The sequence below is a fragment of the Cyprinodon tularosa genome, unplaced genomic scaffold (genome assembly GCF_016077235.1).
Source record: "Cyprinodon tularosa strain WSP-4 unplaced genomic scaffold, ASM1607723v1 ctg366, whole genome shotgun sequence".
NCBI lineage: Eukaryota > Metazoa > Chordata > Actinopteri > Cyprinodontiformes > Cyprinodontidae > Cyprinodon > Cyprinodon tularosa.
In genome coordinates, this window is record NW_024039081.1 from 629,009 (window position 1) to 655,223 (window position 26,215).

The 26,215-nt window shown below is 39.9% G+C and overlaps 1 protein-coding gene across 1 annotated transcript in view; it reads right to left on the reverse strand.

Moving 5' to 3' along the window:
• Window positions 1–1,922: 1,922 nt before the first annotated feature.
• The window catches only part of LOC119790490, a 30,624-nt gene continuing 6,331 nt past the window's right edge, over window positions 1,923–26,215 (reverse strand). Inside the window, exons 4-12 of the mRNA XM_038296034.1 lie at window positions 20,754–20,822; window positions 20,170–20,321; window positions 16,155–16,258; window positions 13,077–13,351; window positions 3,467–3,589; window positions 3,237–3,314; window positions 2,532–2,683; window positions 2,294–2,418; window positions 1,923–2,208 (exon numbers count right to left, since the gene is read on the reverse strand). Of these exons, the coding sequence (XP_038151962.1) occupies window positions 2,013–2,208; window positions 2,294–2,418; window positions 2,532–2,683; window positions 3,237–3,314; window positions 3,467–3,589; window positions 13,077–13,351; window positions 16,155–16,258; window positions 20,170–20,321; window positions 20,754–20,822 (1,274 nt within the window). The 3' untranslated portion in view covers window positions 1,923–2,012. The remainder of the gene's footprint in view (window positions 2,209–2,293; window positions 2,419–2,531; window positions 2,684–3,236; window positions 3,315–3,466; window positions 3,590–13,076; window positions 13,352–16,154; window positions 16,259–20,169; window positions 20,322–20,753; window positions 20,823–26,215) is intronic.

Genomic DNA, 26,215 nt, shown 5'->3' on the forward strand with positions numbered 1-26,215 from the left:
ACAAAACTGAAATGATCTTTTCTACTTAACTGAACCTTCCAGTGATGACCAGCATGTTTGTTTCAGCCTCATGCAGACTTTCTGCTCTACCAGGCAGAAAGGGATAAACATGATCAATGCTCCATTTCACAGTAACATTACAACCTGCTCAGAAACACCTTCAGGAAGCAGAACGGCCTCAAAACAGCATCGGTTGAAAAGCCTGATCACAGATTCTCTCCTGAGCAGAGCTGCAGTCCTCCTCCTCCCAGTTCTTCATCGGTGCTCCTCCTCCCTCCATCTCCATCCTCACCTGCTGGGTTCTCCTCAGTCCAGCTGTCTGGTTCCAGTTTGCCTCCAAACTCCAATCAGTAGAAGCTCAGACCTTCTACTGATTAAAGTTTCTCACCACTGAGTCCAGAACATTTCTTTGAAGGTTTTCATTTTCCAGTTCAGCTTGTTCTTCAGAAAAAACTGCTGAGAAAATGTTAAAATCTGACTTTAATTCTTCTCTTGATGAGATTTAATATATTTCCTGATGAACTTTCTTAGAGATCTTGTTCTTCACCATCATGTTTCACTGCCTTGTGTTAAAAAAAAAGCTTCCTACTGAGTTTATCACCAAAGAGGAAGTAGAGGAAGCTTCATCTGCTGCCTGCTTTTAAACAATTCTCTTTATTTTGAAGAAAAATATTCTTAGATTCTAGTGTTATAAAAAGGCTATTGCTCGTTCATATTTTATGTGAAATATTTTTCTCACAGTCAAATTATTGGAGATGTGCTGCCCCCTTGTGGTTCAGTAAGATATGTATTTATCCTTCTTTATGCTATTAAAAATAAATAAATAAAAAAACAGAATATTTAAGGAAATTTTATTTATATAGTTCATTTTAGAGGCAAGACAATTCAAAGAGCTTTACATGACAACAAAGAAAAGTATATTAGAGTGGCATAAAGGAAATACAATTAATTCAAAGGAATAAAAATGAATAAAAACAATCTGGATTTTAAGTGAAGGAGATGAATTAGTAAAGCTCAATTCACACAGAAAATAATTCAAAATGTTGAATAGAAAACCTACTGAAAACTAATAAGAGACATTTCACAAACTAAGAGCTGATAGTACCTCTAACTTCTGTCTTATGATGCAGTAAAAATTTACGTTTTCAGTCCTGGTTTAAAGAAGCAAGCAGGTTTTAGGCAGTTTATATGTATGTATTTAAAATAAAATAATGTCTGGACTTCTGTTTTTCATCTATAGTCTTTCTGATAAACATGAGTGTGACCTTTAAGGTCAGACAAAATTAAAAAATTTAACTGGAATAGTTTATTTCTGATCAGCATCAACTTTAATATCAACAAACATCTTAAATTAGTTCCACCTTCCAGCCGCCTGGTCTGCATATAAAACCAGACAGAAACACGTTTCCATATTTCTCTCATTCAGTTCAATAGTTTCAGAGTTTCTTACATTTAATAAAACTTTATTTATAATCCTGACAGTTATATCAACAGCTGCTGTGCTTTAAGCTGAGAACATGAATGCTAGAGCTCTGATGGTGGATCTGATCTTTATTTTTCTACATGGAGATGAAAACCTGAGCTCTCAGAGGCCATGTTGCAAATGCTGCAGAAGTACATACATGTCATGCTGCAGTTAGTATGATCCATATGACATCATCACCTACATATTTTATAATGTGACTTTATGTTATAGATGAATGGATGAATGAACAGGAACTACTTCCTGTTGGGACTTTGACTTTCTGTTACTCCTGTGACTGTTCTCTTGTAGATCTGAAGCAGGAATAAATCTTCTGTAAAACTCTCTTGATGTTCTCCTGCTGTTCCAGTGAAGATCCAAAGATCAGAAACAACTAAAGCTGACAGAAATAATACGAAAAGTGAAGAATTTTGGTCTTTAACACGTCTGGAGTGGATCTTTCAATGTTTGTGACATTATGTTTATGAAACTAGTATCTCTGCAGCTTCTTGATCCTGTTCTAAGACTGTTTTATAGTCTGAACTGAACTTTATTTACAGACAGATGGTCTTAGACCAGGAACTATTGATTTCTCACAGATACTTTTGTAATGAGCACCACAGGACATATCAAACCAACGCTTCAAATCACCAGCTCCTCCTCTCAGCCACATCCTCACACAATCTTCTCCAGCTGGATTCCTTTTGTTCCCGTCATTAGGTTGACCTTTACTCCAAAACGTCAAACTAAGAGACGAAGAACAGAAACAGGAGAAATAAAAACTGACTTTAATACTGGAAATAAACCAACATGTTTTCACTACAATCAAACCTTTCATTCAGAGGTGATCCATCCGCCCACAACCATCTGCCTTCTTTCTTTGAGTCTGTCAGTCCGATCCAGAACTTGTCCTCACTTTCCTCCATCCAGTCTCTCAGTCTGATCTCCAGGAATACCTGAACAGAAGATGATGATGACAATGACTCTGAGAGACTTTTCTGGGCTTAGATGAAGAAACATGATGATGATAAAATCTGATAGAACACGAACCTGCAGCAGTGTTTCATACCTGCTCATCTCTGTTGTCTATCTTCACCAGGTCTCCTCCCAGACGTCTGCAGGAATCTCTGCTCTCAGTCCAGGAGGACTTCCTGGTGTTGAACTTATAACACTTTCCTTGATATCTCTCCCATTCTGGTCTGTTATTCAGACGCATTTCCTCTATAAACAGATCAGAACAAAGATCTCACTGAGTCAGGAGGAAGAAATCTCTGTAGAAGTTTGAGAGATTTGGAGGCAGCAGGAGGCGTCTTCTGTCCTGCAGCTACAATCTAACTTCCTGCATCTGTCAGTCCATCAATGTCTCTTTAACATCATTAGAGGACAGAAGATAGAATCCTGGACTTATTTTCATCTTTCGGCGGTGAAGGACATGTAGATGTTTGAGGACATGTAGTGTAGGTGCAGATATTTTAGTTCCAGGTTCCATTTCTATGAAAAAGTTGATGAAAAGTTTTGTAATTTTATATGACTTCTGCTTTTCTTTTTTTTTTTTTTTTTTTTTTTTTTTTTACTGAACAATTGACCAAAACAAAACCAAAACCTTCATATAGATTAAAACAAAAAAAACAATAAATCAGCATCATAAAGTTGAAGTTGAAGTTTAAAAAAGGCCCAAAGTTTGCTCCATAAAAAAGACCCAAATCTCTCAAAGGTTCTGAATGGGACCTTCAGGCCGAACCTGATAGACGGCTTCAAAGCCTGACAGTCTCACCTGAGAAGTTTCTCCTCAAAGCTTCATTCTCCTCTTTCAGGGTTTGGATCATCTGATTGGTTTGGATCTTATCAAAAACTGATTGGAACAAATAATCCAAATCTGTCAGTAATTTTTTAATAAATGTGATGATGTTCATTTAATAATATCTACATACATTAATAAATTTTATGGTGAAATCTCATAATCTAAAATCCAGTAAAGGTCAAACATCAGCAGGATGAACTCACAGAGTCTGTAGATGATGACGAGAGCAGCAGCCAGCAGAGAGCCCAGAACCAGCATGACGACTCTCTCTGATGGCAGCTTGGAGGTTCTGGTTGGGTTTTCATGTTGGGAGGCAGCAGCTTCAGCTGAGGAGCATTTAGAGGAGAACCAGATCAGAACCTGGAGACAGACTCACAGCAAATAATAAACATCTGAATCTGACATCAACTCTATGAATCTGCAGCTCTGAGTAGATTTACTCTGCACTACAGATAAAAGTTCATTTTAAGCAGAGGCGTGCACAGACATTTTGGGGGGCAGGTGCTCAGGGGGGGGGGGGGGGGGGGGGCACTTTTTAGCGCACGTGGAACACTTAATTATAAAAAAAATACACGCATGTTGAATGAAATTTGACTTTTATTTGTAACATTCTCTAAACGTGAGTTTTCAATGAAAAAAAGTCACACCACCAACAGAACAGACTAAAGCTTATCTTTCTTTTTCTGTCATCTGGCTCATCTCCCCGTTTTCCCTCATCCTGCTGTTCTCCCTCATCCTGGTCTTTTTCTGTCTCTGTGTCTTCCCTGAACTCTTCCTCATCTCCTGTCCTGGTGGATGTTGATGGTATAGAGCTTCCCTGCTGTGACTGGCTACAATATAATAATAATAACCATCATGACAATAATAATAATAATAATAATAATAATAATAGCTTTAACAAATATGCCACATTAGTTTAAATAATGGGCTATTAGGGCAACATGACTGGAAGGCTTGTCACGTGGATATGACTTATGGTAGCCTACAAAATAATAGCTATTTTAATACCTGCTTCACAAACCACTTAAAAATAAAATGTGAACAGCTTTTAAGATTTTTCAAAACGATTAACCCTCCTTTCTTGGCATTGTACTGCAATTACTAAATCAATATACAATTAAGACAATAAAGAGACCAAAATGTGTTAATTTAGTCTGCCTAACAAAACCTATACAATAGAATTCTGAGATTAAAGTCAGAATTCTGACTTTTTTCCCATACTAAACTGAAATAAAATTTAAAAATCAGTTAATTTTTTTTTTTCCAGTGGCCCTAATCCTCTTCCGTATTTGCAATTGCAAACTCTACCTAAATTATTTGTAGCCTATGTGGTCGTCCTCACGTTATCTGTCATTGACTTGGGCTACAGTGTAAAACTTTCAGAATCAGAATCAGGTTTATAGCCATTGTTAGTGAAGGAGTTCACAAACTAGGAATTTTTTGTGGTACAATCGTGCAACATGAAACATATACGGTAATATGGAATAGGTAAATAAAATTATAAAAATATCTAAAAACTGTGGGTATATAGCATGCAATAAAATAGACTAATATATACACTTAAGATAAAAATATGGATATAAAATATAAAAAGTAAAATAGCGTCTTACAAGGAGACAACTAGTTTATGAGGTGACCAGTCGGCAAAAATGCGTGTTTGGTGCTGCTGAATGAGACATTTTAATGCACAACAAAATGATTTTGCTTGATCTGTATATTACCTGGCTAATGGGGCACGGGAGAAGCAGCCTGTCAGCGACCTGCTATCTGAAGATGCTACTGAACTGCTATGATGCTGCGCATCTGGCATGCCCTGCGGACGACCGCGCGAGGTCACGTGACAAAGGAAGTGAGAGAGGGTCGTTTGTGCGCAAGTAGGTAGCTCATTTCGGGGCATTGTTTCAGTCGTTTTTAATGGCTCAGGTTTTCAAAAGATCATTTCAAAACCGACCTCAGTAAAATCTTATTAATATTAATAATAATAATAAAAAAAAAACGAGTTTCAAAAGGGCATTTTCTTTGATAAAGGGCAAACTTCCTAGTGCTTTAGCACCACCTAGTGTCTATGTATGCACGCCCCTGATTTTAAGAGAAAAAGACACATCCCATCATGTCGTTTCACACCAGTTCACTCTTAGTCAGTCCACAACAATCCTCCTATAAATTTAATAATTTCCTTTTGCTTAACTGCTTAAATAATTATTGACTAACATGGACCCTTAAAACAGGACATGGGTTCATATTCTTCTCAGAATTTCCATCAACTAACATTTGGTTTCATAGTTCAGATAGATCTGGTGATTAATTGACTTCAAGGTTGAGGAAGATTAAGACCCCGTCCACACGAAGCCAAACCCTGGCCTAAACGCACACATTTTTCACCAAACCAGCCTCTCATCCATACGAAGCCGGCGTTTCGGGGGTCTGTAAACGATCTTTTTTTTATTAAGCCTTCAGAGTGGGAAGATTTTGAAACGCCGTTTTCGCGTTTCCATCTTTAAGCTCTAACCACATTTTTTTTCTTACACGCATGCGTCATAGCGTCGCCTCTAAACACGCATGCGCGACACAGAATCACAACAACAATGGCGCCGTACTGTGTTGAATGGTTGCTGCTAATGCTACTCACCCTGCTGTCGGGCTTACAACAGAATCTTCTTCTTCTGGAATATCTCCAGGAAGAACAGAGCAATATCGACCACATAGTTCAGCACCTGAATTTGACTTAACCACGAAAATGGACCCACAGGGCAACCATGTATAAATATTAGTGCGCATGCCCAACATTTCGTCGCCTATTTTTGCTTTGGCACCACAGCGCCACTTACAGGCCTGGCATACATTTTGCAGCGTTTTCATGCATTCGTGTGGACGATCACATTTATTTTACGTCTCCGTCTTTACGACAAACGTTCTGGAAAATATTAACGTTTCGTGTTCGTTTTGACTTCGTGTTAGATAGAAGGAGAATGAGAACTGGCCATGGCTCTGCTACATTGTATGATTTTTCATCATCTTTCAAGGTGATTTCCACTGGTTCTCCTTTCAGCGCTCCCACAATGTTCCCAGTTTCTCCATTATGTCTTATTAGGACCAGTTTAGTTGCCACTTTTCAGCAGAGACAGTTAGTCTTTACCACTATGAGACAAAGCAACAGGTTGTTGTTGCTCATGGACAATGGCTTTGATATTGACTTTGGGTCTTGTCTAGTCTTGCAGTGTTTAATGGGTAGCTTCAGACATCACTCTTGTGTTAGTGCTACAGTTCAAGTGGATCACTATGGCTCATCTGATAACAATGAATCTGTACCTGATTTATCTCTACTAGAAAAGCAATTGGAGTGTGAAGTCCTCCACCAGGTACCTCATTTTCTCTGACATATACTGACATCCACCTTAAGCTGATACCTGTATTCATGGAATCTTTAGAAAAAATCCTGATCTGCGGTCTGTTTCACGAAGCAGGTTTACGAACCAGTCATTCTCCTTTACGGAAATATGACTGGTTTGACCTGACCCTGCAGTAAAACAGTCTTTTAGTTTCAGATAAAGCTTTTTATTTTATCAGGTCAGATGCTAAATAAGCAGTTTGAGTTCAGTCTTGTCGTTGTTCGATGATGCCCACTCAGCTTTATCTGTAGCTTCTCCCTCATCTTTCTCCTTATCACCACATTTATCTTCTTACCGTTTTCACTCTGAGGAGATGTCATCATGGGGACACTTCACTCTGAAGACAAACACAGAGACAGACTATTTAGAGGAAATCAATTCGTTCCCTCTATTAGAAATCCCAAATGCTAAAAAACCCCAGGTATTACCAATAAAATTTGGGTTTTACACCATTTTTTTGATGGATATTTAACTATACAGTAACAAAAGTAAATTTGAAGAAATTGTAATATACATCTGTCATTATTGAGCAATTATGGGGTTGGAAATACAATAATAGAGTCCCTCCTTAATTCGCCACCTTAACATGGTGGAGGGATTTTAGTGCCTGGATAATCCCAGAGGGTATGTTGTCAGGGGCTTAAATGCCCATGGTTGCAACGTGTGATTTCACCTGATACTACAGAGCTGGGACCACACCCTGCAGCCAGGCCTGGGGTTTGAGTTTGTTGGTGTGTGGCTGGTGGTCAGGTTCTTCCTCATAGGACCCGGCTGTGCCCGAGGACTGATGCGAAGCCATCCCACAAACTGATGAGCCGGCATGGTGGATGCCTGGGATTGCATTTGTTCATCAGCCAGGCTGAAGTAACCAAGGTGGTTAAAAAACCCCCATGGTGGCAAAGCTTCAGGGGTGGACAAGATCCATCCTGAGTACCCTAGAGCTCTGGATGTTGTGGAGCTGTTGTGGATGATATACCTCTTCAATATTGAGAGGAGTTTGGGGACAGTTCCCCTGGATTGGCAGACCTGGCTGGGGATTCCTCTGCATAAGAACGGGGGGCAGAGACTGTGTTCTTACCCTTCGTGTTCGTACCCTTTACTAGGGGCGATCCAATCTCCATACAAGCAGATTAGGAGTTTGGTCCACATTGCCGGCATTATGTCGGGCATGTTCTCGGTGCATATTGGACTACGACAGGGCTGCCCTGTGTCACTGGTTTTGTTTATAACCTTTATGGACAATATTTGTAGGCACAGCCAAGGGATTGAGAGGGTCTGGTTCTGGGGCCAGAAGATTTTGTCTACGCTTTTGCGGATAATGTGGTCTGGCTCCCTTTTGCCAAGACCTACAGCAGGCATTAGGGCGATTTGCATCCATGTGAAGTGGCCGGTAAGAGAATCAGCTACTTCAAGTCCAAGGTCAATGTTTTTGAATGGAAAAGGTGGCTTGTCCCATTCATGTTAGAGTAGAGTTCCTGCCTCCAGTGGAGGAGGTCAAGTATCTTGGGGTTCTGTTAAATACTGTGAGGAGAATGGAGCAGGAGATTAATAGACTAATTGGTGCGGCTGCCCCACCGTTCTATTGCGGTAAAGAGAGTGCTGATTAAAAGGCATGTGATCGATTTACCTGTCCTCTCAATATTCCTCTCACCTATGGTCATGAAATCTGGATCATGACCCAAAAAAGAGATTCTGGATACTCTTTAGAGATGAGGTGAGGAACTCAGTCATTCTGGAACCCTAGTCTCGGGAGTTGTTCCAGCCACGTCCAATGGGGAGGAGTCCTAGAGGACAACCCAGGACCGAATGGAGGAACTATGTCTCTCTGCTGGTCCGGGAGTGCCTTGGGCTTGTCCAAAAAGAGCTGGAGGAGGTGTCTGTGAAATGGGAAGTCTGGGAGTCTCTGCTGAGACTGGTAACCCTGCAACCCTATCCCAGATGAAGCGGGAGATGAGGAGTACGAGTACGATGAGAGCTACTGCTGTTGAACTATCAAATTAATTATCAATCTTGGTCACTGTTACCATTGACTCTGAAGCCAGTATTATGGCAGGATTCATAATGATAGTAATATTTTAATTAGATATGTAAACAATGTAAATTGAAAAAAGTTATTCTTTTTTCGTATAGTATATAAACGAATTAATGCAATATTACCTCAATTAAAGGAATAGTACACCCAAAACATGATTAGCCTTCATTTTCTAATCACCCCCATGCTGAATAACACTCTGGAGTACTTTTTTGATATCTCAAATGCATCTGGAGATCTGTGAGGCTTCTTGCTGTCTGCTGACATTCAAATAATGGAGGTCTATGGTGCCCGAGGCAGAAAGGTCCATAAAAGTCCACAAAAAACGTGTCAATATTCCTCCATACTGCTCGTCCAATGTATTCCAAGTGTCCTGAGTGGGTAGCGTCCATAATTTACTCGAAACGAAGTCATTTAGAATGTTTTTAGAGCATAAACAGTAGTGTATAGGATTTCCTAAAAGCGCGCACCTGCGAGTTCACGAGTCTACGGAAACCGCGGCAGACCAAACCAGACAAAAGTGCGCATTCAGCGTCTGCTCTGCCGATAATGCAAGCGTAGAAGAAGAAATTTGCTGTTTACCTGTGCAAAGAAAGAAACAACGAAAGAAAAATGCCTGAGGACTTCAGTGTTGAGGAAGAGCATGAGTTCTTTGCCGAGCTGAATGCGCACTTTCATCTGGTTTGGTCTGCCGCGGCAAATTTTAAATTTTGAACAAAATCTACGTAAATGCAGCTGAGAACAGGTGGGTCATTATCCTAATATCTGGCCCCATCCATCCTTTATACTTTTTCAAACAGTTTTAGCCTTTAAATTTCAGCCAGGAAATTATTTATCCTAATCTGCATTTTTTCAAAATTAATGTAACTTTTATGATCTTGGCACTGATGGCTGGTCTGATTACTCATTTCCCGCACCTGCTTAGCTCCGCCCAGTTCTCATAACCTGCTTATCTGATCCCCCAGCATTAGTGGTGGATCAGATAAGCCTTCAGACCAGTCTTCAGTACTAAATAATTTCGAGCGATTGGTGAGACTTATTTGAGTGTTCCTGTGTTCTGATTACATGATTCTGATAAAAAAAAAATAAAAAGAGAGATATCTCTCTCCTGGATTAATTATCTTCCTGTTAAATCCAGAATAGAATTTAAAATCCTCCTTCTCACATATAAAACCTTAAATGGCCAAGCTCCATCTGATATCAGAGATCTGATTGTTCCTTATGTTCCTAACAGAGCACTTCGCTCTTCGTTTACTAGTGGTTCCTAGAATTTCTAAAAGTAGAATGGGAGGCAGATCTTTTAGTTATCAGGCTCCTCTCCTGTGGAACCAACTACCAGTTTTAGTCCGTGAGGCAGACACCCTGTCTACTTTTAAGGCTAGGCTTAAAACTTTCCTTTTTGATAAAGCTTCTAGTTAGCGTGGCTCAGGTTATCCTGAGCTATCTCTATAGTTCTGCTGCTATAGGCTTAGAGTGCAGGAGGACATAAAAAGCCCTATTTCATCATTCTGCTCACTTCCATATTCTGTCTCCGGATGTGATTGGAAACTCATTCCACTGCACCACTCAATCCTAACCTCATTAACAGTCATTGTTCGCTCCTGTCACCCAGCCTTTATAAGAAGGTCTCTAGCATGCTGACAGTGCTAGATAACTGAAAGTTCTCGGCTAGTAGATATCCAGCATTGCTTCTCTGCCTTACCTGATTCTGAGCATGTTTCTGCCTCATGGTTGTCTGGCTCTTGCTGGACCATACAAATACTTTTGATCTTTGGACTTAGACCTTGTTTCTGCCTCCTGACCAATGCCTTGTCTATACCCTCTCTCTGAGACTCACAGAGGAGCCAATATCTAGTCCCCTTTCCTCCCTTGGGACTTTGAGAAGGTTAAAGTCTTATTTTCTTATTGATCCATTAAAACCTAAGGATAGTTCAGCCACTAACCTGATCTCTAGTCTCCATAGCTTCATGAATCTGTTGCTGATCAGTTCCCTGCGTTGCCTGTATAGCTCAGTGAATAAATAGTTTAACAGCCTACAATGTGTATGGTTGAATTTTGGGTCCTCAGTCCGATGCCTTACATTAATAAATAGTCGAAAAAAAGTTTCAACTAGAAAATCAGTTTCCTGAGTCAAATGAGGGAATGAAAAGATGAATACTCAGCGCAGAGTTTAAGTATTTGGAAAATAAAATAATTTAAACTCACCATCGGTGGGTCCTCTCCCCTGTCTGGACGTCAGATAAACTTTTCAAAGGCCTCCTGTCTCTCTCTGAACCTTTAATACGAGCTTTTTGAAAGCTTCCTGGTTCACAGCTTTTGTCAAAGCCATTTCATCTATTAGAGTTTTAAGGGCGGCAGGGTTTGGGGGGCGGGTTTATATGATTATCTTATGTCTTCTTCCTAGTCAGATGTTTTTATAATGAGGCTCTTTGTAAGAATAATTTACAAACATTGAACTGTTTTACATTCAGTTCAGGTAATCTTTGATTGAATTCAAACACTAATGAACACTAATGAACACTAATCATTGAAGATTAGCTGGTTTTAAACAGTCAGAATAAAAATGGTGCTGCGTTTCATTTCAAGAGATACTGATAATCTGAAATGATTTAAAATAGTGTTGAATCAAAGTTTCAATTATGTTTTGCTGTAACTTTAAAAGAGCAAAGCTACTCTTACATGCAGTCATATTGATCAGCGTAGTTTTAGAATATATCAATATATTCTACAATTTATACATTCTAGAATATTAGTCCTAGAATTTGATATAAACTGCTGCTTATCTCCAGTAAGTTGTTGATAAAATTGCAGGTTTTAACATTATATATCCTGAATGTTCCTGTGGACTCAACTCATCAATATGTGTTTACCTCTACTTTATCTCATCTCGCTCATCAGCTGTGATCAACATGCAATAAATGTTTAGTTTATTCCTTGCTCTCTGCAGTTAACAGAAGATTCCAGTTTGCAGAATTTGGTATCTGATCAAGCAGCAGTTGCTCTAAACAGGATCTTACTTTGCAAACCGCAAGATTCTAAACTCTATAAAACGAAATGATGGGTTTATCTGATGCCTTGAGGCGTAAATTAGCAAATATATCTGGTCCTTGCATCATCTTTTAAAAAAGAGGTATGTAAGAACAAGAAAAAACTCAGACTCAGATGTAACTTACCTTTGGCTTGTAGCTTGGAAATAGTTTTTCTATAAACAACACAGCAAAGACAGACACAATCACTCCTACGGAACTCTAAATAAACTATAAACGAAGAGCAAGAAAACAAGACCTGGTTAGATTGGCAGTTTGTCGCACGGTAACACAGAGAGATACAATCATGCACTCACAGTCACAACTAATGACAAAGTAACACTCAAGAGTACATTTGGTCCCACTCTGAATTAGTGTGGGACAAAATGTACTCTTCAAGTGTTTTACACTGCAACATTTACTGTGTAGTAGTCATAACATTATTATTTTGAAATAATAATACTATGCTTTATAATGTGATAGTTTGTTTATAGGTTATATATTTGTTATGTAATTGTTATAAAATAAATAAATGGGACACAAATGTGGTCATAGTATAAATTTTGTGTATCAATACGACAACCTTTTGAAGCGATCATCGCATACAGGTTTTAAAGCTTGATAATAGATCTCTTTTTTTTAAATTTATTTTATTTTTTACAGTGTCCTGTCTGGCAATGTGGCAATAAGAATTATTGTCTTGATGCCAAAAAAGGACCCAACAGATTTTGCTTTCACAAGAGGAGCAGTACGGCTTTTGCCATGGTATTCCGCTTGATTTATGCATATAAATATCTTTATTATAATTCATGCAGGGAGTATTACAGATTATATGGACACTGCATTGTAAGAAGAAGAAAGGAATAACAGGAAAAAGGAAAAAATATGTAAAAAAACCCAGCCTTCCAAGTGCACCGAGGCAGATGCCAGGGAACCCAAAACCCCAGATGCACAAATAAACCCCCAGAGCAAAGGCGCCCAGAAGGGGCTAACACAGGAAATCTGCCCTCCCACCAAGGGAAGAAGAAAGACAGCCCCAAGGAAATCCCCCTGCCGCCTCAATGCCGAAGCCCCCAGGAGGGGGGAGCCCCTTGGGCTCTGCCGGCAGTCACCCTCTAGTGGAACTAGCCATGGGCCCCAATACTCCAGGGGCGTCCTGCCCCCCGGTGGGAGGCCCAACCGAGACCCAAGGGAACAGATCCTGTGAAGCAGCTGCCAGGAATACGCCGGCACCCAACCAGGCATCTACCCCCAAACACAGAGCATCACCAATGCTCCGGCGGGCCAAAGCACCAGCCAGCGGAGGGGGGCAGGTATTGAGATGTTCTTGGGCTGCTGTATCGCAAGCATTACCGTCCACCTCTACCCTTCTGCTGCTCCCCATCCCCAACCACCGGCTGGCAGAACATCTGCAGAAGTTTCCTGAAGATGTTAAGTGACCGGAGCCTCTGAAGGAAGGAGCTTTTGTACAGGTCAGATGTGTTGCATGCCCAATCTAGCTTGTTGTCCAGCGACAGCCTGGGATACTTTTCTACAAGAACAACCTCCTCTGCCTCCATCAGAACTGGGAATGGTCCAGATTTCCTGAAGTCTATGACCAGTTCCTCTGTCTCAGAGGTATTGAGCTGCTGATGGTTTTCTCTACACCAGACAACAGAGTTGTCCACCAGATTCCTGTTCTAGCTCTCCCTGGCATACTGGATACACCCCATGATGGCTGTCATCTGCATACTAGTGTATGTGAAACAGCTCATAGTTGTAACAGAAGTCAGAGATGTACTCGGTGAGGAGAAGGCTGAGTCTTTGTTCCGGATTTTATTCTGAAGGCTGTGATGTTGTTCAAACCTGCCAAACCTCCCTCTTGTTGTTGACCCTAAGCTACAGCTCCACCTTCCCCCTGTAGGTGTGTTTAGCCTCTTTAAGTCACTGTTTCACCTCCACCTTTGCTGATCTAATTGTCTCTCTGTCTTTGTTCTGGAAGACCACCTTTTTCCTACTGAGTAAAGCTTTGTCTGGTAAAACGGATAGTCTTAGCAGAAGAGACTACATCCACCAGACATTCAGGTAGTCATGATGCTGACTCTGTGCTAGGGATGGGCAATATGTTATCGTGTGCGATATATCGTCAAAGAAATTCCTCATGGTAACAATTTGTCATCTCGCGATAAAAACGATAAACTCCCGCCGGTGACGTGTACTGGGCGTGACACACCTGCAGTCCAACCCACGTGCGATCCATGCGCAAACAACAAACATGGCGGAAGGTGGAGGAGAAGTGCCGCAAGACCTGGTTCCTAAAAGAGGCTCCAGCTCCGTTATCTGGAACTGGTTTGGATTCAAAAAGTCTGATACGGAGCAGAAAGTCGTATTATGCAAAGTTTGCAGACAACCTGTGACGACAAAGGACAGCAACACTACAAATTTATTTCCCCACCTAAAACACAAACACAAACCGGAATATGAAGCTAGTCAGAAGATGCGCTGCGATGCAGCAGAAGCCTAGACGAAAACCTCTTTTAAGAAACCAACTTCAAATCAAACAAAACTTGCCGACGCGTTTTCTCATTCCACACCGTATGATAGCCAAAGCAAGCGATGGAAAGAGTTAACAGAGGCCGTTGCGTTTTGCCTGGCTAAAGATATGTTGCCGCTTCAATCTGTGGAGAAGGAGGGTTTCAGGCGTATGGTCCACAAAATGGACGCACGATATAAGATGCCTTCACGGAAATATTTTTCCAAGACAGCCTTGCCTAAGATGTATGACGAGTGGCGTGATGGGCTACAAGCGAAGCTATCAACAGTGACGTTTTTTGCTTCAAACACAGACATGTGGAGCAGCCGAGCGACTGAGCCATACATCAGTCTTACGGTGCACTACATAACAGATGACTGGAGTTTAAATAGCAGCTGCCTACAGACGAGTTTTTTCCCGGAGGACCACACGGGTGAAAATATTGCGAGTGGTTTGAAACAATTTTTACAAGAATGGAAACTTGACGAGGCCAAACAGGTGTGCCTGACCACGGACAGTGGGGCCAACGTTGTCAAGGCAGTCGCGTTGAACAAGTGGACAAGGCTGTCCTGCTTCGGACATAATCTGCACATTGCTGTTGGTGAGTAAATCTCGTAATGTCTCCTTCCTTCTTATTTCTGAGTGTTCTAATTTGTGTGCTTGCATTATTTTTATTCAACAGTACTACTTGCAATTAATTGCGTTTAAGGTCACAGCTTATGTTTTCTATCGATTCTTTTTTTTTATCATTCTTCCTGCGCACTCCAAAGTTCTAATCTAGTCTTGGCATCTACCGTTGCTAAACAACAGCAAGATGAGAGGTTTAACAAAGCCTCTGTTAAGAGCATTTTTGCTGAAGCTAAAAGTTTTTTTCTTTTAACCTGTGTCCTCATGAGCAGAATTCCATTGCACTGGGACGCTGGTACATATGGAGGACCAACTCTGCCATATTTAAAAATAAATACAGAAATAAATGCTCAATAAATATATAAGCATACAATAAATTGCCAACAAAAACACAATCAACAAATAAATATAAGTAGAAATTAAATTATACAGTGAGACATAACTGTATATAACTCTTTTTAATTAGCTTCTTTATTTATTTGCTTTTGTAATATTTACCTTATTTATTTTTTTGTCCTTTATTTTTTTTTTTTTTACATTTCTGCTTGCCCTTTTTACATTTCTTTTTACAATCGTGATGTGTAATATTACCATGTTTAACAACATATCGCCCAATCAGAAATTAGGAAATCAATCTACTGACAGACATGATTAATATCTCAAAATTCTGGAAGCATGTATGAATTATCATTCATTGTTTTGGTTTTTGTGTGTGTGTTTTCCCCCTGAGAGAAGCATGAGGGACAGCAGGATTGACAGAGCTGTGGGAGTCAGCAAGAAGATAGTCAGCTTGTTTTCACATAGCTGGAAAAGGCAACGTGCTCTTAAAGCTGCACAAGAGGAGCTTGGACTTCCTCAACATAAACTGGTGACCGAATCTCCAACACGATGGGGCTCCAGGCAGAGGATGATTCAGCGGCTTCTTGAACAAGAAAAGGCCATCACACAAGTCCTGGCTGCTGAACGGTCAACCAGGCATCTGGTGCTGAAGTGGCAAGATGCTGTCAGCAAGGCATTAGGACCTCTGCTTGATTTCACAGATGCCCTCTCCTCAGAGAGTTATGTGACAGTGTCATGCCTGACGCCTATTCTTTACCTTTTCAGTAGCAAGCTTCTACAGGAGAAGGATGAAGATTCTGATCTCATCGAAACCATCAAAAAGTCAGTACTGGACTATCTTACAACAAAATACAGTGACCCAGATGTTGTGGAGCTGATCAACATGGCACCATTTCTGGATCCACGCTTTCGTACACAGCACCTAAGTCAGGAAGAGATCCAGGTCATCAAAGCCAAAGTGGTCACAGAGGGGGAACCTGTGTCTGCCATGCCAAGTGGCCCTGCTGCTGCTGCTGCTGCCGCCTCTGAAACATCACCTCAGTCTGCTGAAACAGGCCAGGGTCAAGAAACTGAGGACAGACAACAGAGGAAGAAACAGAGGAAGAGTCTGGGAAGCTTTCTGAAACAAGCAGCTGCTGCTGAAGCCTCCACCAGTGTCTCTTACAGTGACAGAGTTGAGGCCGAACTAAGCAGTTATTTATTTGGACAACTGGCAGACAGTGAGAGCGATCCACTTGCATGGTGGAAAGTGCATGAGGTGAATTTCCCTCTGATGAGTCAGTTAGCAAAGAGGTACCTGTGCATCCCTGCAACAAGTACAGCCTCAGAAAGGGTCTTCAGTGCTGGAGGTAATGTGGTAACTTGCCAGCGATCTCTTCTGAAACCAGCCACAGTTGATATGCTGGTCTTTCTAACCAAAAATCTAAAGGTGTAAGGCACATACAGATGCTCCTGTCAGCCTTATTTATACACTGTTGCACAGAGAGGTATTTCAGTTTTTATATTCTTTTTAAGTTTATTGAAATTATTTATTTTTATTTCATTGTTTAACATGCCGACGATGCTGCTAGTCTTATTTTTAAATTTTTGCACAAAGTATTTCAGGTTTTACATGTTTGTTGGAATTTATTGACCTTTTTTCTATTTTAGTATTTAAATTTTTCAGTTTTTTCCCTTTATTTATCCTGCCATTTGCACATTTTTTAGTTTTAATTTTCAGTGAAATACTTTTAAGTTCTGTTTCTCAATTTATCAGGTTGTATTTACAGTTGCACTACTTTGAAACTTTTATAAGCCAAGTTGTATTTGCTGTGTAGCATTTAAATAAATGTGAAATTTGTACTCATATTTCAGGCTTGTTTGATTGGTTTGATATATTAGGCTGATATTGTGTTTTTGTTTTGTTTTTTATCGTCACTTATCGTTATCGTGGTAAAACCTAGAAATTATCGTGATAAATTTTTTAGTCCATATCGCCCATCCCTACTCTGTGCATTCAAATGGTTTTTATTTGATGGAAACTTTTAACCAATCTGATTGTAATATTTATGTAAAATGCCTTGAGAGGACATGTGTTCTGGATTGGTGCTATATAAATACATTAAATTTGTCAGTTATGCATTGGGACTGCCCCTCAATGCCCATCACTGCATGGAAACCACCTCATGGGATGTGGTTTCCATGCAGTGTCTCAGGACCTCCTCAATCTCAGGAGACCATCTCCTAATGGAGCCTGCTGTTGCTGGCTGTCTTTTGACAAAAGGGGTGTGCTGAGACTTTTAGAGGACAAAATTGTGTTCTGAATTGCCAATTAGGGGAAGGGGGGTGTCTCCTTGAAGCGAAATTAATTCAGTAAACAAGGTTTCTTTAATTAAAATTCTAGTGTTATTTGGATAATTAAAAGTAGAAACTAACATCTAAAACAAGACTAGTTATCTTTCTTCGCTGGAAATGAATAATTTGTAGTGTGTTCCTTTTTCTTGATTTTTATGTTGATAATGTTATTTCCATCCATCCATCCATCCATCCATCCATCCATCCATCCATCCATCCATCCATCCATCCATCCATCCATCCATCCATCCATCCATCCATCCATCCATCCATCCATCCATCCATCCATCCATCCATCCATCCATCCATCCATCCATCCATCCATTCATCCATCCATCCATTAAATCTGGAGTCTCTCTTTTTTTATAAGATAATTTTTATTATGCATTATGAAGCAATTCAGTTTAACAGTTTTAGAATTTCTTACATTTAATAAAACTTTATTCATAATCCTGACAGTTACATCAACAGCTGCTGTGCTTTAAGCTGAGAATATGAATGCTAGAGCTCTGATGGTGGATCTGATCTTTATTTTTCTACATGGAGATGAAAACCTGAGCTCTCAGAGGCCATGTTGCAAATGCTGCAGAAGTACATACATGTCATGCTGCAGTTAGCATGATCCATATGACATCATCACCTACATATTTTATACATGTGACTTTATGTTATAGATGAATGGATGAATGAACAGGAACTACTTCCTGTTGGGACTTTGACTTTAGTTCCAAATGTTCAGCAGGTGAACTGTGAACATGAACTGATTCAGTTTAAACTTCTGTTAATGAGGATTTCTCTAAACTCTGTTAATCAGGAAGCTAAAGCAGTGAAACCAGAGGAGAAGCTGTTCTGTTTCTTATAAAGGATCCAAACCTGTTAGAACCTCAGTTTGCAGCTGGAAACAGAGAGGAAGATATGAACTGTTCTCCTGTAGATCTGAAGCAGGATTTAATCCTCTGTAAAACTCTGACAGACATGTTCTGCTGCAGGTTCTTCCAGATCCGGTTCCTGTTTGTAACGCAGAGCTTCTGAGCCGATCTCTTGGTGTTCTCCTCCTCAGGAACAACTAAAGCAATAATAATACAAAAACTGGAGAATTTGATCTTTAATGTGCCTGAAGGGATCTTTAAATGTTTGTGACAATAGGTCAATTTCACGAAGCCGATTTAAAGAAAAATCAAAGGCAGTGTCTGATTATCCACCCTGAACCATAAACCTTCAATTACCATATAGATCGGGGGAATATATAGTGGACTTTTTAGGGCATTCAGTTAACTGACCGCTTGGACAGATGACCCCTACTTTTCATTTCCAGTTGGTCACATGACTCTGGCTCCCTGCATGATTCCTGCACCATCTTTGTTTTCTCTCGCCTCCAAAACAAACTTAATCATACTTTTTGGGGAGACCATGTCTAAAACATTCTGGGACATATCTGCTCCTCTAGTGATAATATCTGTACAATACTGTTCAATGTGCATTTAGGAAAATTCTGAGTCCACTACTTTTTCATCTTACAGATGTTGGGAAACTGATATAATATGGCGTAATCCTTATATAGTTCTCTACAGGTATTGGGTGGAAATCCAGTCTCAGTTTAAGTTTGTTAACCATGAAATCATGAAAACTGAGTTTTCTGTATTACAAAGGAAGCATTTTTAACCTATGTGTCTGTGTTTATTATTACCGTACTATTGTAATATTCTCGCCTGAGCTAAACTGGTCAGAATCGGGTTTTCCTAAATTAACAGAGTGTCCTCTGTCTCTGCCCTCCTTAAAGCCAAAGGTTTGAGTTCTGTTGTAGTTTAAAAAAGATCAGTCGGTCTGTTAGACACATTAGATGTTAATAACACAAACATGGGATGTCCTTTACATGAGGATCAAATGGGCTCTTTGACTAATTTCTTCATTGTTACTGAGGCCAGGCACACCTGGATTAATTAGTTCATTCAGTAGAGGAAGACGGGAAACAAAAGAGCTGCCTTAACTTCAGGAACCCATCAAGATTTCAGAGTAATCATTTGATGCTGACTTTGCTGAAACTGCTTCTTGAAATGGACCCATCATTTTATAAAACAAGCATCTGCAGCTGCTGTTGTGTTTCTCTCAGTTTTATAGAACGAAGTGAACTTTATACACAGATGGATGATTATTGACAAGGTTTCTCACAGATACTCTTGTAAGAAGAATTACACGGATTAGTACCCCAACACTTTGAATCATCAGTTCCTCCTTTAAGTCCCATCTTTACACAGTCTTCTCCAGCTTTACTGTTATCTTTTCTGCTATTTGGCTTGTTTTTAGTCCAAGATGTCAAACTAAAAGATAAAGAACAGAAACAGCAGAAATAAAAACTGTGGCTTTTATACTGGAAATGAACAAACATGTTTTCACCACAATCCAACCTTTCGTTCAGAGGTGATCCATCCACCCACAACCACCCATCTGTCCCTGAGTTTTTGAGTCCGATCCAGAACTTTTCCTTGCCTTCATTCAGCATTTCTCTGAGATTTTCTAACAGGAACATCTGAACAGAAGAAATTGATGAAAATGTATCTAAGAGACTTTTCTGTCTTTAGCATCATCATGAAGAAACATGATGATGGGAAAACCCGTGAAAACATGAACCGGCAGCAGTGTTTCATACCTGCTCTTCTCTGCTGTCGATCTTCACCAGGTCTCCTCCCTGAGCTATGCAGGAATATCTGCTCTCAGTCCAGGAGGACTTCATGGTGTTGAACTTATAAAGGCTTCCTCCATGTGCCATCCAGTCTGCTTCACACTTCGGATTCATCTTAGCTTAAAGCAGATCAGAACAAAGACCTCACTGAGTCAGGATGAAGAAGTCTCAACTGAACTAACTGTGTCTGTCTGCCCATTAATGTCACTTTAACATCTTTAGAGAACAGAAATGAGGCCAAGAATAAATCCTGGACTTATTTTTTGCTTCAAGAGGTGGAGAAATATACGTGTAGAATTGTTAGTTTCAGAGTCTGTTTTTATGAAAGAGGTAAAAGTTTAAATTGCATTCTGCTTTTGCAGAGCAGTTGCATAGAACAAAACTAAAACATTAATGAGGGATTTATCATAAAACAAAAACAAATGGTCAGTTTTTAAATAACTGGTTCACAGTTTAACCTAAAATAATAATAAATGCCTCTGTTCTGAAGGTTTTGAATCGAAACGTTCAGTCTAAACATTTAAGAAACCGTAAAATCCTGACAATCTCACCTGAGAGATTTCTCCTCAGAGCTCCATTCTCCTCAGTTAAGGTTTGGATTCTTTGATTCATAAAGGACCCTGTTTGATCAAAAAGACAAAACCAAAATAGTTAAAATCATAGTAAGTCAGTTAGAAAGTTGTTCATGTAATCTGCATAGGCCTTATCATGAAGATTAACAAAATGAGAAAATCAGACAGATATTGAACAAGTCTGGTTTGTTGGAAGGTTTGAAACAGGAAAATCTATGAAGGTTATTTTGTTTCAAAACTATTTGTGCATTGTAAGTGTGAATACATCTTAGTTTAAAACAGATCAGAACAAAGACCTCACTGAGTCAGAATGAAGAAGTCTCAACTGAACTAACTGTGTCTGTCTGCCCATTTGTTGGGATCTGGAGATCTGTCCACCTTTCTCCAGCAGAGGGCGCCCTAGGTCTCCTGGAGCTGAAGCTGACTACCACACCTGCGGCTGATTTGCTCATCAGGGAGACCAGCATATAAGCAGCGACAGGACTACTCTTCAGCACCAGAGTGTTAAGCCAGTTACGGTTAGCGAGCCTGAGCCAACCAGCCTGCCTGATTCTCTGACTCCCCGAAAGCCTGACTTGAACCTAATCAGTTTTTTGTCCTCTCTGCTTCCTAGGAAGAACCTGACTGAAACCTGAAGCTCTGGAAGAGCATCTCTACTGGAAACCTGCCTGCCTGCTCTCAGTTACAAACCTGAAGATCAAACTGTCTGGATCTCCCTACCTTCCTCCAAGAAAGTCTTGGAGAAGCTCTGAACACTACAAGCCTGAAGCCAGGTCCTGTCGCTGCCAAGCCCTCTGCCGTCGATCAGTCTCTAGACCCTCCTGGTTCCCTCCCTCAGCCGCTCAGCCTGAATCTCTGAACAGGTACAGATCTGCACATTCTCTCAGCTATCTGATCATTAGCTGCCTGGCTAACCTAACTGTCCCTCTCTGCAGAGAGCCTGTTGTGACCAGTCCCGGATCTGATTCCAGTATCTGTCAACTAACCTTGTGTTTATCTTCAATAAACTGTTAAACTTTTATTCTGACTCCTTGGTGTTCTGCATGTGGGTTAGAAACCTGAACCCCAACATGACACCATTAATGTCACTTTAACATCTTTAGAGGACAGAAATGAGGCCAAGAATAAATCCTGGACTTATTTTTTGCTTCAGGAGGTGGAGAAATATACACTCACCGGCCACTTTATTAGGTACACCTGTCCAACTGCTCGTTAACACTTAATTTCTAAGCAGCCAATCACATGGCGGCAACTCAGTACATTTAGGTGTCAAACAAGACAGGAACGGTTTTTCTTCACGAAACTTTTTTTGGAACGTCATTGAACAGCGCTGACGACCCGGTGAGTAGCATATTTTAAAAAAAGAACGTTTAAGGTTGTTTTAAGGACCATGGCTCTGTTCGAAAACCTAGGACGCATCCTTAGAAGACCGGATTCGAAGGCTGATTACGTCATAGCGCGGCGCCGAGGTCTGGTCGGATTCCAAGAGTCCTCGTTATGCGGCCTTAAAATGCGTCCTTCTTTTTGCCTGAAGGACGGGTCCGATGTATCCTCGCTATCCTTGGTTTACCCAGGATTCATTGCGAGACCAAGCAAGCTGTGATCAGAGGAAAGGTTACTTGGCGCCGAACAGTGGTGAAAATTGGAAGTTCAGTTTAATATAATACAACTCTGTGAATAGTTCCGTCTGAAATGAATGAAAATAGTTATTTAATGGTTACTGAGTCAGATATGTGGCGGTAATGTTTGGTTTATCTAAAGGTTTAAGTCTGTTACTGTGTAAATGGGTTTGGCTGTAATTTAAGGACAGATTCTAATAAATCTGCAGAGTGGGGACTATAAATCTGATAGGATTTTTATCTTTTTATTGCTGTTTTGCACAATATGCTTAACTTCGTATTTTTTGTTGTTGAATATTAGAGATTTTGCAGATATATTTTTTATAAATATATTGTTTAGATTTACTTATATCTTTCTACCCCTTTTATAGAATAGAATAGAAAATCCCTTTATTTTCCCACAATGGAAAAATTTACAGCAGCAGAAAGATTATTGAAAATGGTCACACAAATGTGGACCTTAGAAAAATGTATAAGAATAACATGATAGGGAAGAGTTAAAATATAAACAATAAAATACTGTAAAGTGTTTTAACAATATAAAACTGGGGAATAAATAACCAATATGCAGCTATGGACATTTTTACAGTAATGGATATTAGAAAATAGCAGCAGCATCAGAGATGTGCAAAATGACAGCAGCATTTTATTTAACTGACTAAGGTTTCTATCATTACATTTGATTTTATTTGTTCCTGCTCCCGGTGGTATGAACCTTTATTCCACTCTGGATTCTTGTGAGTGTAGTCTTTGTTCACTTCACAATAAAAAAGAAATAAATAAACAGTTTTGAAAACTTCTGTATTCATTCTTTTCCTGCTTTGTGTGTCAACGTTCACGGTTGCTAAGCAACAGAGCATACGGCGGTAAAACCCGCCGAAGGGTGGACCTGGTCGAATTCACAGCCAAAACTCTTCCGGTCTCCTTATTTTCAAGGACTTAGAAGGATCCAGTCTAGGTAGACCGCGTCCTTGGAGGACCCGTCCTAGGTTTTCGAACAGAGCCATTATCGGACATGCACTATGGAAGCCATTCTGAAGCAGCCAGGGGGGGATTCTGCATGAGCCAAATAGCAGAGACAGGACCAATCGTCAAAATTTTGGTGTCGATCATTCGATTTCATCCTGGACACTACAGAAAAGGGGCTAAAAGTGTTAAAAACCGGAATTTTCCTTTAAGTTTTGTATTCATCGAATAAAAGCACACATTTTTATTTACACCTGTTCAAATGTTAAGTACAAGTAAACAAATTCTGTTCTACAAGTTGCATAACAAGTTGAAAACAACGTGGGCTACATTAATAATTGGCAATCCTTTTGGGGAAAGCCTGGTCTGATTCGGAGAGACGGCATCCATCCCACTTTGGATGGTGCAGCTCTTCTTTCTAGGAATCTGGCCACATTTATTAGTCCTCCAAAACCCTGACCACCCAGGGTGCAGACCAGGAAGCAGAGTTGTAGTTTAACACACATCTCTGCAGCTTCTCTACTGTTACCCACTCTTTACTCCATCCAGACAGTGTCTTGTCCACGACCAAAATCTAATAAATTAGCAAAGATTCCCAAAGGAGTAAATCATGATAATCTAATTAAAATCAAAATAACTCCAATTGGGGAAAAAGTTAAAACAATTAAATGCGGTCTGTTTAACATAAGATCGCTTTCCTCTAAAAGTCTACTAGTTAATGACTTGATTTGTGATAATCACATTGACTTGTTTTGCCTTACAGAAACCTGGCTGCAGCAAGAGGATTATGTGAGCATAAATTAGGCAACTCCTTCAAGCTATTTAAATTTTCACATACCCAGAAGTTCTGGGCGAGGAGGAGGAGTAGCAACAATCTTCCAGTCTGACTTACTGATTACTCCCAAAACAGTTAATACCTTCAACTCTTTTGAACATTTAACCCTTAATTTCCCTGATCCAAATTTCAAGGCAAGAAAACCTCTTCTTTTTGTAACTTTGTATCGTCCACCAGGTCCTTACTCTGAATTTTTAGATGAGTTTTCAGAGTTCCTTTCTGATTTGGTATTAAATACTGACAGGGTCATCATAGTGGGAGATTTTAACATCCATGCTGACATTGAAGGCGATAGCTTAAGAGCAGCCTTTAATGCTATCTTAGACACTATTGGCTTTGTTCAAAATGTGAATAGTCCCACACATTCTCATTTTCATACTTTGGATCTTGTGCTGACATACGGCATAGAATGTGAAGAAATAACAGTATTTCCTCACAACCCTGTCCTCTCTGACCACTTTCTAATAACCTTCAGGATTACTTTAACAGAGTTCTCCTCCCCCAAAAGAAGGTTCAATTTTAGTAGATCTTTATCAGATAGTGCAGTTATAAATTTTAAAGAATCTGCTTCACTTTCTCTCTCCTCTGTGTCGCTGAGCAGTGCTGCAGAGTGCAAAAGCTTGGCTTATTCCCCTTCACAGGTTGATGATTTTGTTGATGGGGTTGCTAGTTCTCTGCGTATTGCCTTAGACAACGCAGCTCCTTTGAAAATGAAAACCGTTAAAAATAGAAAGCTTGCTCCTTGGTTTAATGCAGAGCTGCGTACTTTGAAGCAAAATGCTAGGAAACTGGAGAGAAAATATCGCTCCACAGGCCTGCGGGAGTCCTTCCTAGTCTGGAAAAATGGTTTAATGCTGTATAAGAGGACCCTTTGTAAAGCAAGAGCAGCATACTTCTCCTCATTAATAGAGAAGAATAAGAATAATCCTAGATTTCTTTTTAATACAGTTGCCAAACTCACCCAGAGCCATAGCTCTGTTGAACCGTCCATTCCACCTGCTCTTAGCAGCAATGATTTTATGGGATTCTTTATAAATAAGATTGATCTTATTAAAAATAAAATCATAAGCACTCCTCTATCCGCGATTGTACCTGAGGTAGTCATGGAATCTGAACCGGGTTTAGACTGCTTTGATCCAGTTGAACTTTCTGAATTAGCAAAATTATTGTCTTCATCTAAGCCTTCAACTTGTATGTTAGATCCAGTTCCAACCAGGTTATTTAAGGAGGTATTCCCTTTGATCTCCTCCTCCATTTTAGATGTGATTAATCTATCTCTGTTACAGGGATATGTACCTAAAGCTTTTAAGGTTGCTGTAATTAAACCTCTGCTTAAGAAACCGTCTCTTGACCCAGATGACTTGGTCAATTATAGACCTATATCCAATCTTCCTTTCTTATCCAAAATTCTTGAGAAAGTAGTTGCCAAACAAGTTTGCGATCACTTACACCATAATGAACTTTTTGAAGAGTTTCAGTCTGGCTTTAGAGCTCATCATAGCACTGAAACAGCTCTGGTGAAAGTCACTAATGATATTCTCATGGCCTCAGATAATGGACTTGTATCTGTGCTCGTCCTGTTGGATCTTAGTGCTGCATTTGATACAGTTGACCATAATATTCTTTTAGAAAGACTTGAATATTTTGTTGGAATTAAAGGAACAGCACTAGACTGGTTTAAATCTTATCTATCTGATCGAATTCAGTTTGTTCATGTTAATGATAGATCTTCAACACGCTCAAAGGTTACCTGTGGAGTACCACAGGGATCAGTGCTAGGACCAATTCTCTTTACTTTATACATGCTCCCAATTGGTAGAGTTATTAGACAGCATGGGATTAATTTCCACTGTTATGCTGATGATACCCAGCTATATCTGGCTATAAATCCAGATGAAGCTAACCCATTACATAGATTACAGGCATGTCTTGAAGACATAAAAACCTGGATGACTCTTAACTTTCTGCTTCTGAATGCAGATAAAACAGAAGTTATAGTCTTTGGACCAGAGTCTCTGAAA